This window comes from Tenrec ecaudatus, chromosome 13, assembly GCF_050624435.1.
Source record: "Tenrec ecaudatus isolate mTenEca1 chromosome 13, mTenEca1.hap1, whole genome shotgun sequence".
Taxonomy (NCBI): domain Eukaryota; kingdom Metazoa; phylum Chordata; class Mammalia; order Afrosoricida; family Tenrecidae; genus Tenrec; species Tenrec ecaudatus.
In genome coordinates, this window is record NC_134542.1 from 59,836,201 (window position 1) to 59,848,455 (window position 12,255).

At 38.4% G+C, this 12,255-nt stretch overlaps 1 protein-coding gene across 1 annotated transcript in view; it reads left to right on the plus strand.

Annotated features, from left to right (window-relative positions):
* Positions 1-12,255, plus strand: part of TTN (titin) — a 285,763-nt gene that overhangs the window by 135,320 nt on the left and 138,188 nt on the right. The window contains exons 144-152 of the mRNA XM_075530312.1: positions 452-526; positions 1,289-1,363; positions 2,021-2,113; positions 2,915-2,992; positions 4,206-4,274; positions 4,480-4,545; positions 4,655-4,957; positions 6,031-6,111; positions 6,865-6,942. Coding sequence (XP_075386427.1) covers positions 452-526; positions 1,289-1,363; positions 2,021-2,113; positions 2,915-2,992; positions 4,206-4,274; positions 4,480-4,545; positions 4,655-4,957; positions 6,031-6,111; positions 6,865-6,942 — 918 coding nt within the window. The remainder of the gene's footprint in view (positions 1-451; positions 527-1,288; positions 1,364-2,020; positions 2,114-2,914; positions 2,993-4,205; positions 4,275-4,479; positions 4,546-4,654; positions 4,958-6,030; positions 6,112-6,864; positions 6,943-12,255) is intronic.

Sequence of the window (12,255 nt, forward strand, 5' to 3'; positions counted from 1 at the left end):
CAGCAGGGCTCCAGTGAATTATCTCTATACAAATATTCCATCAGTTCACAGTACGTAATGTATTTTTGCCTTCGGGCTCAATAATATTTTCTACCCAAAAAATCAGTATTGTTGCTTAAAATAAGCATAACTTTTCTCCCATCAGACATATAATCCAGTAGAGTGGCAACATCGATCCTTTATTGGAGATCAAGGTTATAGATATACTTTGTAATGATTTAATAAATGGACTAGTAAAATTTTAATGGGTGAAATGGCAGCATCTATCCTTTGATATTCAAATAAGTTGCTGAGCCCTTGCTATACAAAACCTAGCTACATCATAATGTTTGGTCTTCCAAGTTGTACTATGCTTTTTTCCTGAGTGGTGTTGAATGTTGGTCCTTCTGTGTGTGGACTTCTTATCTTTTTTGCCCCACAAAATAAATCCTATGAAATGGTGTTTTCAAAGTGCCTGTGGTTAAGAAGAAAGTGCCTGAAGAGAAAGTGACCATTCCCAAGAAAGAGGAGGCTCCTCCTGCTACAGGTACTGCTATTCCCCCAACAAATTGGATACTCACTGCCGCTCCATTTCTTGCCTTCAACTTAACCACGAGTGTCCCATTTCTTTCTATGTTCTCGCTTATTGTTGTGTCTACTGTCTCTGTGTTTGTGAAACTGAAATTGTAAAACGAAATAATATCTTTAAAGTGCCTGTGGTACCAAAGAAACCCGAGCCAGAAAAGAAGGTCCCTCCTGCTGGTCTTAAGAAAGCAGTGCCTCCTCCTGCCAAAGGTACAGCATCCTCTCAGGGGGATGAGCTGACTGCCATGATGTTGAACTGCAAGGTTCAACAGAAAAGCGTGTGTTGTATTGTCTGGCATCTACATTGTCACCTGCGAAGCTGTTGCACTGGTTTGTCTTAGGTCATTTTTTCCCACTTTGTTTTTATGTATTTCTGTTGTGTCTAAAACAAAAATACCATGATCACATCTTTATTAAAGAGCCAGAAGTAACTTTGGAAGTGGTCCTTGAAGTACCTATTGCTCTTCCTAAAATAGTAGAGGCTCCAATGGTACAAGGTAGACTTTCTCTTTAAAGGACCCTTTGTCTTGAACCATATACTTCTTTATTCTTGTTTCAGTAACTAAATCGGTGAACTATCAGTGTGCCATCTTGTGCTTATTTCGTCTTGCATTTCGTCGCGTGTTCTGATATGTACTTGCTTGTTGTGAAAAACCAGAAATTGGTCTTTCTGTACTCTTCTCCGGTTCTTGCATTTTAAGTGCTTAAAACAATATCTTTTAAGTTCCTGAGGTGCCTAAGAAAGTGGAAGAAAGGCGGACTATTCTCCCTGTAGAAGATGAAGTCCCGCCAGTTGAAGGTATCTGACTTTCTAAGAAAATAGCATTTCCAAGGTCATCATTGTCTTGTCCTTGTCTAAGACTTGAAGGAGATGAATACGCATTTCAATCCAGAAAGTAAACATGTTCAGACTCTAGAATATATTCTTGTTTTCCTTTTAGGTATTTGATAGGCAAACTAAAACCCATTGAGGTACCTTTCTTTATATTGATCCAGTGTACTTGGTGGTTTATTTGTTGTTTGTTTTCTTTTAATGAGAATCTTTTAAGGGAAAGTGTTTTTTGTTTTTTTTTTTGCCAGGGGAAATCCTTCAAATAAATGTATTGGTCAGAAATTTCAGGATAAGTTTGTCCAAGAAAAATTCCTGCTTTATCCTGAGTAATTGATACAGAGAATCTAGTTTCCCCCAAATGGCCACTTGACTTCCAGCAAGTTCACCCGCATTTTTTTTTTAAGTAATGACTTCAATTCAATTCTCTCTGAGGCCTGGGAATGGGCAAGTGTATCATAAAAGTCCTTCACATTTTTTTCAAGGAACAATGAATTCTTATAAGCCTCTTGAAATGTGAGCAATGAGTTACTGTCTCTGCTCAGACAACCTCAAATATCTGTTATAGCATTTACTCCAATATGCAAAGAATTGTAAAATATAATTTATAAAATAATCTCTTTAAAGCATTTGAGGAGCCTGAAGAGCCTGTGTTGGAGGAAGAGATCCCGGAAGAACCACCTAGCATTGAGGAGGTTGAGGAGGTGGCCCCGCCTAGAGGTACAACATCTCATCGAGTCGGATAATTTATATATTTCCTGGCCAAATCTTACTCAGAATGGGTCAAAATCTAATATCAACAGTGCATTTTTCTATTACACATTGTAATGAAAACTTGAATTCATTATCATTTGAACTAGTGCCTTACATTATTTCCATGACACTGATTCTCTTCCCCCAGTACACATTCTTACACTGTGCTTACAGTGAAAAGAAATTAGTTTTGTAATTATTTTCTCCACTCAGACCCTACTGTCATACTATTCCTAGTTTCAGTCCTTAATTTTTAATCAGTGTGAAGGTAGGGGAAAATCTATGTCAGTGGTGAAATCGAAGTCCCTGAGGGGTGAGTATTGTTAAACCAATAAGATGCTCACCCAAAGGTTGGAGGGTGGGTTCACCCAGCAGCCCCGTAACAGGATGGCGTGGTGATCAACTTCCAAGACCTCAGCCTCTGAACACCTGGTGGTGGAGCATGTTTCTCCCCCTGGTGAAGTTGGAGTTGGCCATGAGTCAGTCAACTAAATGACAACTTCTTGTTTTTGTTTTGCTTTGTTTTTGTTGGTGGGAGTGGTGGTGAAAGTCTTTACTCTTTAGGGAAATTCTTAACTCACGATTCCCAATTTCTAAAGAATAGCCTTCACACCTCTAGAGTTCTACTCCACTGATGTACTTACTGGATTTTATTGCTGATGTCTTTTTAAAAAAATACGCCAGTGGTTTGACGTTTTGTGGTACATGTTGTTGTGGTGTGTTGATCGCATGTCATTTTTCAAATCTGCCCATGACATCTCTTTTAAGTGCCTGAAGTAATTAAGAAACCAGTACCTGAAGCACCTGCTCCTGCTCCTAAAACAGTGGAGGCCCCACCAACTAAAGGTACATCAAATTCCGATACACAACTTTACATTTACTTTAGCATTCTGTTGGCAAAGTACTGCTTTCTAATAGTCATTTAAATATCAAATTTATCAAGCCAGCTTATGAAACCATTTATGATTGGGAACGAGTAAAAATTCAATTCATTCCATCATTTCATTAGTCTTTTTGAAATAAGTGTATATGTGCATGTGTGATATGAAAATGAATTAAGTTTCTTATTATAAATAGGTAGAAATTTTAATACACTGGTAAATCTCTCTATACTTAAGAGACAACAACAAATTTCTCTTCCCCACATCCCAGGCACAGATTTTTATCCCATTACATCAGTAGAGATTTTTCATGTAACTATGCTAATAATTTCTACTGTGTTTATTATTATATAGGGCTACAATCTGTTCTGAGGTTGGATAATAACTCATCTAAAGTACTCGTCCAAAATACTTAAGGTTATTATAGAACATTTACTTCTAATTACTAGCATAGTGGCTGCAAGAATGGGGCACACCCATACGGACCACGCAGGATGAGGCCATGTTTCCTTCGCTTGAGCACAGGATTTCTATGAGCCTGGAGCGACTCAAGGGCATCCACCTAGCACCAACAGCTATTATTATTAATTAGGTTAATGTTTCAGTTAGCATTCAAATGCTCTCAATTTATGTTGCCCCTGGTGCAGTAGTTAAAGTACTTGGCTGCTAACCAAAAGGTCACCAGTTCAAACCCAACAGCCACTCCTTAGAAGAAAGGTGAGGCTAGCTGCTTCTGGAGAGATTGAGAGCCTTGGCAGCTTCGCGGGGCAGTTCTACTCTGTCGGAGGGTCGCTGGGAGTCAGAATCAACTCAGTGACTATGGATTGGGGCCTTCCCTGGGGCTTAAGCACCCTGTGATAGTGATTACCTTTTAAAAAAGAGAGTTCAGAGGAATACCTGTAAAAGTAGGCCCTGTGTTTGTGTGGAAAAAAAAAAACAGAATAGGAGGAATTCTTTGCATGAATATTTTCTCCTAAGAGTTTGGTTTCGATGAGTGATTGGGGGAAAACATCTTTATCACCCATAAAACTCGTATCCCGAGGTCGACAGTAAGGCTTTGGACCATTTGATTGTTGTAATTCTCTGTTGCAAAATATGATGATGTTTCTGATGTTTTTATTTAAGTTATTTTATTATTGAGTCTTGTCAGATAACTAAAACAGCTAATGTCTTTAAAGTGACAAAGAAAGTTCCTGAGGAGAAAATGCCTGCTCCCGTTCAGAAAAAAGAGGCTCCTCCAGCCAAAGGTACATCTCGTTTGTTAAGTTTGAACTTTCTTACCTTCCTCATGAAGATATGTATGTCATCTGTCTTTGTGCCCTGATTGCCTTGCCATCTGTTGTCTGGGAAAACTTGCTCTTCGCAATCCTAAATATTAAAAACTATATTTTAAAGTGCCCGAAGTACAAAAGAAAGTTCCAGCAAAGAAAATCCCAGAAAAGAAAATCCCAGAAAAGAAAATCCCAGAGAAGAAAGTTCCAGAAAAGAAAGTCCTTGTGCCTAAAAAAGAGTCTAAAGGTATTTTGGGAAAGCATCTTTGATTTTCATGTCTTGGTGCATGCAAGCCTTTCTTCTTTTTTTCTTTATGTTTTGAACTTGCATCTTGAAAAATAATCTCTTACAATAGATACTCTTTCAGAGAGAACTGTCTTTGAAGAAAAAATATCAGTTGCCTTCCACAAAGAGGAAGTAGTGGAAAAAAGACTAGAAATAGAAGAAATAGAAGCCAACGTGGAAGAATTTCTTGAAGAAGAAGAATTCCATGAAGTTCAAGCATACTTTGAAGAAGAAGAATTCCATGAAGTGGAAGAATTCATCAAAGTAGAAGAACGTCGAGTTGAAGAAGTATATGAAGCTGAAGAAGTCCATAGGGAAATAAAATTCCTAGAGGTTGAAGAAGTATATGAAAAACCCAAAGCTCCACCAAAAGGTATAGGGATTTTCCAACTGTTATATCTTATTCTCTCTTTTAAAAATGTATTTTATATCCAATTTTGAAAACTAGAAAATCATTTAATTCTTCATGATACAAAGTCATGAAATTCTTTCAGTATGAACTTGAACTACTTGATGCAAAGAATTATGTAGGAATGAGGGGAAGAAGTTATGAATTGGATACCTACCTATTTGTATAAGGAAGTAAATACATGAAATAAATGAAATGGATTCCTTTTTAAAAATCAAACCAGGAGCCCTGGGGGCAGAGCAGGTTAGGTGTTGAGCTACTAGCCCCAGGTCTGCAGTTCAAAACACAAGCTGCTCCAGGAGAGAAAGATGAGACTTTCTGTCCCTGAAGGAGTGAGTCTCAGAAATCCACAGGGGCAGTTCTCTGTCCTATTGAGCCACTATAAATTGGAATCTACTTGAGAATTCAGTGAGAGGGGTGATCAATGGTTGTTATAATTAGCAAAATAATTGAGTTGTCATCAATCGAGCCAAAAGAAAGCATCTGACTTACAGATTCATATAAAACCACCATAGTTTTAGTAGGCTTCAATCCACTGTTCCCAAGCTGATGCATGTCAACTCTACCGACATCTTATACTTTCTCTAGAGAAGTAACAGAAAGTAGGAGAAAAGTTGGCATGGGCATGGATGTGCTAACATATTCTGAGAATAAATAAGAGTGCCAGGAAGTAATATCTCTCCTTTCGTATCACAAACCTATTGTGAGGATTTGCTAGAAGTAGCCAAGGTAGACGGCTGTGGAGACCCCGTGGAGCAGCTCTGTCGGGTTGGTCCAGCTCAGAATCAACTGGACGCCTCAGGCATTGGCTTTCAGTAATCGAAAGAATGTGAGTGCCAGGGCTGAGGACAGAGTCAAGGTGCACTCTAGGTCAGATTAGTCAAAATTCAACCTTTGTTGTCGGTACACATGGTATAAATTCAAAAGGAACCCATGATGAAGCACCTTTGGGTGCACCTCCTTGAACTCACTTTAGTGACAGAGCCCACAGTATTTCAAGAGTGCCCTCTAAACCGAAATTGCCTCTGTCGTTTAAGGGCCCGAGGTCGCGGAGAAACCTGTACCTCTCAAAAAACCACCTCCTAAGGTTGCGCCTCCCAAAGAGCCGCCAGCGAAAGGTATTTGGGCGGGAGTTGGTGGCTTATCTCCTCAGCTTTGTGGACAGTCGCACCTTGGTGGTTTCGCAAGTCTGTCTTCTCTGTGAAATTTATCTTCTTTGTTTTGTGCTTGGGGAATGTCTAAAACAAACTAATATCTTCCAAGTGGCTCGGGAGCCAAAGAACATTTTCCTCAAAATGAAGTCTTTGTTGGTATACCTCCCATTAACTAAACCTGGAGCCCACGTGTTTTGCTTGTTTTTTTCCCTCCTTGGTATTATTTGATGATTAATTCACTAAAGTACTTCCAGATAAACCATGTTTTCTTATTTATTGTCCTACTAAGTATAAAAACTGAGTAACTAGGTTTAATGGCTTTGCTTTTTCCATTTTTGTAAACATCTTAAAGTTCACAATAGAAATTTAAAATAGTATTTGGAAAAAAAGCTCGTATTTTTAAAGATTCTGAAATACATAAGTTTCACTAAAAAAAAAAAAAGCTTAATATTTTTAACCAAAGCAAGACCAATGGATGATGCCTTGTTCACTTCTCTGATCAAGTTCTACCATCCTAACATGGAATATTCCGGCGGGTTTTTACTTACTTTTAAAACTCAGCTTCTGTGAAATTCCGTAACAGGTCGGACAAAGTGATGTTTCATTTCATTTTGTGTCTACGTCCTGTTCTGTGCTTGTATTTTTCTTATGCTGTGTTTGTTAAAAATCTTTAGGAATTTTAAAAGGTAAAATAAATTGTTCTTATTACCTTTAAAGTACCTGAGGTACCCAAGAAAACTGTCACAGAAGAAAAAGTGCACATTCCAGAAGAACCCAAAAGGCCGCCAGCAAAAGGTATCTACTTTGGCAGATTCACCACCGACCCACAATCACTTGGTACTTGGTGGTTATGGAGAAAGAGGGCATTCTCCCTTCCGTGTCACAGTATGGCCGGCATAAACCTTATGTTTATGATCTTATAAACCTTCCTTCTCGTGGTGACTTGCAGAGAACAAAGGCAAAGGACTGAAAGGTGTTGTTTGGAGGAGTCTTATTTGGTTATTTGTAGAAAAAGTCTGCTCTGACAAAAACTCTTCATTTTAGAGGTTCTCGTCAAATCCTGGTTATTTGGAAATAAATAAACCCATCATAACCTGGCATATCCGAGGAGCAAGCACCTGCAGGGTTCTCGACAAGGTGCTCTAGAGAAAGGCACCGGCTTTGTGTCTCGCTGACTTACACGATCTTAGACTGTTTGTTGGCATGACTGTGGTTAGACTCCCCTTTTGTTCTCTTGATACTTTATTCCCAATGTGCTGTTCATAAAAATAAGACAAACAAATATCTTTAAAGCGCCTGGAGTACCCAAGAAAACTGTTCCCGAAGAAAAAGTTCGTGAACCTCTTCCCCAAAAGCCTGAAGTTCCACCAGCTAAAGGTATTCACGAATCACAACATGAAATAGCCCTTTGGTTCGTTATTCATGGTGTAACGTGAGTGTGTGGTGTTAAATACTTATATGTCGTTTGTATTCTCGTGTTTTATATCTTTATTTATAAGAATTAACATACTAATATCTTTTAAGTTCCTGAAGTGCCTAAGAAAAATATTCAAGAAGCAAAGTCGCCTGCCATTCTTTCTGAAGATACAGAGATGTACAGTGAGTGTGGAAAATGATTAATCCCTTATGACTCCATTGTGTTCTTAATTCACTATGTCTTCACAGTCGATAAGTGCACCTATTCTAATAGCTTATTAAAAAACCCAACAGGCCCAACGTCCTTGGCTCTCAGTGCATTTGTGTAGCACGTAGCCTCAGATAAGACACATTTTTCTCACCAACTGAGGGGGAAAAAAACCCAAAACCTATGACAGTGCCTGATATAAGTCACTTGTCATTTTCCTAACTGTTTCTGTATGAACACATCTTTTGCTCTGAAGCAGTTTATTTCCTCAGACAATGTGGAAATTCCATTAACTGTTTTAAAAATATTTTTTCCACTGAGTTTTGTAAAGTCAAAATAGTCCAGTATTTTTTAAATTCTTTGCAACAATTATTGAGAATCTTTTGGCAATGCTATTCATGATCAGTTTATAAGCCTATTAGACCTCAAAATAATGAATTGGGCTTTTTAAAGTATTAAATTTCTGATTAAATAAATTCAGTAGTCAGTCATCAAAATAGTAAAACTCTAGTAGTCAAGATATTCTTCCATTTGCTTTTAATCCAAATCTCTCCCCCATTTGTTTGGACTCAATTTGGACAGTCAATCTTTTATATTAGATAAGAAAAAAAAGATATGGTCACATTCTGCTTTTTTTATTTTTGAGTTTCAGTTACGATTCTCAATCAGCCAGACTCTCTTTCTGGAGTCTGGGCACATTATTTTCATTTACCTCATTTTCCAAATATTTAGTAATTATTATTTTCTCTGCTTTGAATCCCTAAATGCTTCTCTCATTCACCTAACAATGGGTTAGTTAGATGTGGTTTGAAAATATGAGATAACTAAGTTCTAGAAAAGGGAAGGACCAGTAGGTAAAACAAAAGAGAAGAGTTGAGTATTCAACTCAACATGTATTCAACTCTTTATGCATGAACCCATTTTTCAGAAGTTGTAGTATAAGATAATTTTATCAATAACTTTCTACAGGAAAAAAAGGAAGTATTTTGTATTAAGTCCCTAGCCGGTAGATTCCTTCATTTAACTGTTATGATCATAAAGAAATGCTGAGAGTTGTATATCAAAAAAGGGAATAAAGTGTATTCCTAGTCAGTGTGTTCTTGTCACTAATTCCTGCCTAAGTACTACTGTTAATTTTGGTGTGCATCACATAGATTGTCTGTTAGGTATTTCTTAATACTGTCTGATGTCTACCTTAAAACTCTTCTAATTGTACAAACACTAATATCTTTAAAGTTTATGAAGCATTTGAAGAAACAGTCGTGGAAGAAAAAATACTTGTGTCTCATCCTAAAAAGGCAAAACCCAAACTAGCAAAAGGTATATACACCAATAATCTGATATGAAGAAAAATTATTTTAAAAAACACATTTCCCATCACTTCTTATAAACATTCTATACTCACTTCTCTTAAGTACCAGAACCACCCAAGAAAGTTGTTCCAGAAGAGAAAACATATGTGACTATTCCTAAAAAGAAAGAAACACCAGTCATTGAAGGTATATTTCAACTACTTCAAATTTAGATATTTGACTTTAAGATCCACATAGTGCATGTTATATAATTTCTTGTTTCCGATTACTAAGTGTAAACCTACTAATATCTTTAAAGAACCTGATACAACCAGAGAAGCTCTTCCAAAGATAAAGGGACCTGACGCTATTCCTGAAATTCCAGAGCATCTTCCAACTGAAGGTATCCATCTAGTTATACATAGAAAGAATTCTTTTTTCTTCTGCAGTCTGCAAATATGGTTTGAGCCTCATGATCTCCAATGTTAAAATAATAACATTTTTTAAGTACCTGGCATAGGCAAGGCAAAGGAGCTCTCCACCACTGGGGTCCTACAAGCCCAGTCCCACTCGTATAGCATGCAACTACAGATGAACTCTAGGGGAAACCAACTGCAGGTCTAGTTGAAAGTCAATAAATGGGTCGTTCTAACTTTTTATTATGCCATGTCTGCATGTCTCTTTACCTCTTCTCAATAACCAAATACTAATATCTTTAAAGAATTTGAAATCACCTATGAAGATGTCTCGGGGGAACAAGCTCCAGTTGTTCAAAGAAGAAAACCACCACCAGCTAAAGGTAGAAGCCAGAAGAAAGCCGCCTTCCTTACCTCACGGTTTTGGAGTTACTTTCTTTGTAGTTGCGCTTAACCCTGTAGAAATGCTAACACCTTCAAAGCCCCAGATGCTGCCAAGAAATCCATGTCAGAGCAGAATTGTCCCCGAAGCAGCTCCAATAGCTATACACTAGTCATTCAAGATAAAGTAGAGGCGTGGGGAGGAATGTTTGAATCTTTAACTTATACACATGGAAGATGCTTGGCTACAAAGTGTATTTCAAAGACTCTCCAGAGAACGTATATATGAGCTCGTAATGTGCCGATATGACAGGTAGATTTCTTAATAGAGAAGGGTGATCACTGTCTACCAAGAAAAGAAAAATCAGACTAGCCAGAAAAAAATAAATGGGAACAGAACACACAATAGTGTCAGAGGTGACCAATAAACCAGTACTAACCATCAAGCATTCTCACTGCTACCAAAGAAGCAGATTATGAAGAGAGCAGTTTTCCAATCTGGGTTATCACTGTATATGGAGTTATATTGAAACTTTTAAGTGTTTGCAAAGCTCCCAAGTGCAATATATGACTATCTTTAAAGTACTTGAATCAGCTCAAGGACTTGTCTCATAAAAGGAGACATCCATGGCTGCTCCCAAGATAATTGAAACACCGCCCACTGAAGGCCTGATCCATTGTACCACTCCTTCCTTCATTCATTTAATGGCTGGAAGTAGGTGTCTAATAGATGCAGGGTGCTAGGGAGCCGGGAAATAGCTAAGCCTGTTTAGATTCAGTTCCTCTTCTCAAGATCTTATACCTCATGTCAGATGTTTCAGGAAACACCCTGATAGTCATAACCTTGGTTCAATTGTGATCAATGTCTCTACTGATCCTCTTAACCTCTAAATACTAATATCTTCAAAGTGCCAGAAACTACGAGAGAAGTTGCTCCTCAAAGGAAAGCACCTGTGGAAGCGCCTGAAGAGCCAGAACCCCTGCCTGTGAAAGGTACATGTCACACATGCACACATGGTGCAGAAGGAAATGTCTCCCACTCTTCCATTTCTGTTAGGTTTTTCTGTGTTGTTGTTGTTTTCTCCTGACGCTTTCCAGAACTCCTAAATAGAAACATGCTGATATATCTTTAAAACATCTGGAATCCCACCAGAAGTTTCCTATAAAAGAAAAGCAGTGTGGTGTTCTGGCCAAAATGGCAATCACTCCAACTTAATCACCAATCCTTAATAAGAATGGTCTGGACAGCATCAAACAAGACATACTAGAGAAGAGAGAGCGCCTCTTCCCCATGATTCTACTCCCCACTCTTAGACTTAGTTGATGGGGGAAGCGGACGGGCTTCTAGAAAACAGCATTTGTGAACTTATTGCGGCTACAACTTTAACTCCTAAATATGAAATACTAATATCTTTAAAGTGCCTCAAGAAATTGTGCCTGCAAAGAGAGTTCCTTCCAAGAAGAGAGAAGCTCCCTCAGGTACAGGTACAGGCTGCCGAGCCCTCGGACTCAATAAGCAAACACCCTTCCTTACAAACAGCTCATGAGACCACTTGGTGCTTCCTCGTCAGCTTCATTACATTAATTTAAAATATACTAACCTCTTAAGGTGCCTGCAATTCTCCCTGACAAGCCAATGCATGGGATTCCTCGCACAGGGCTGGAAGATTATAGAGAGTGGAAAAAATGTCTTTTCCTTTATGTGTGGCATTTGTCTGTCCTTGTTCTAATCACTTCTACAGGTGAAATTATGTATGTTATCTTTAAAGTGCCTGAAGCTCCCAAAGAAGCCCCCGAAAAGAAAGTGTACCCCCCCGAAAAGCCTGAAGTCATACCTGTCAAAGGTACATTCTTCACTGTCCCTTCGTGTGGGAGCTAGGGAAAAGAAAGACTTGCTCCTTCTAGCCTAGTTAGGAGGGTCTTTGATTCCTGTGTCTGTTGATCGTGTGATTGAAATGTCAATTTACTAATATCTTCAAAGTGCCTGAAACTCCCAAAGAAGTGGCCATCAAGAAGAAAGTACCAGAAGCTCCACCCCCCAAACCAGAAGCTCCACCTGTTACAGGTATTGATTAAATCTGGTCTGAGGCTCAGAAAGGGACAAAACTTAAAAGCTCTTAGTCCAGAAAATGTCTCTGTGTATCTAGTGACATTCATAACTTTTAAGTGTAAAATTATTAATATCTTTAAAGTGCCTGAGGCTTCCCAGGAAGTTATCCCTGAAAAGAAGTTTCCTGCAGCACCTTCTAAAAAGACTGAAGTTCCACCTCCCAGAGGTATCTGTCAGCTACCTTAGGCTTTAGAAGATGTTAGTCTTCTCTTGAAAATACTGTGTTCTCTTGGTCTTCATAACACCTACATGTGATTTTACTAATATCTTTTAAGTGCCCGAGCC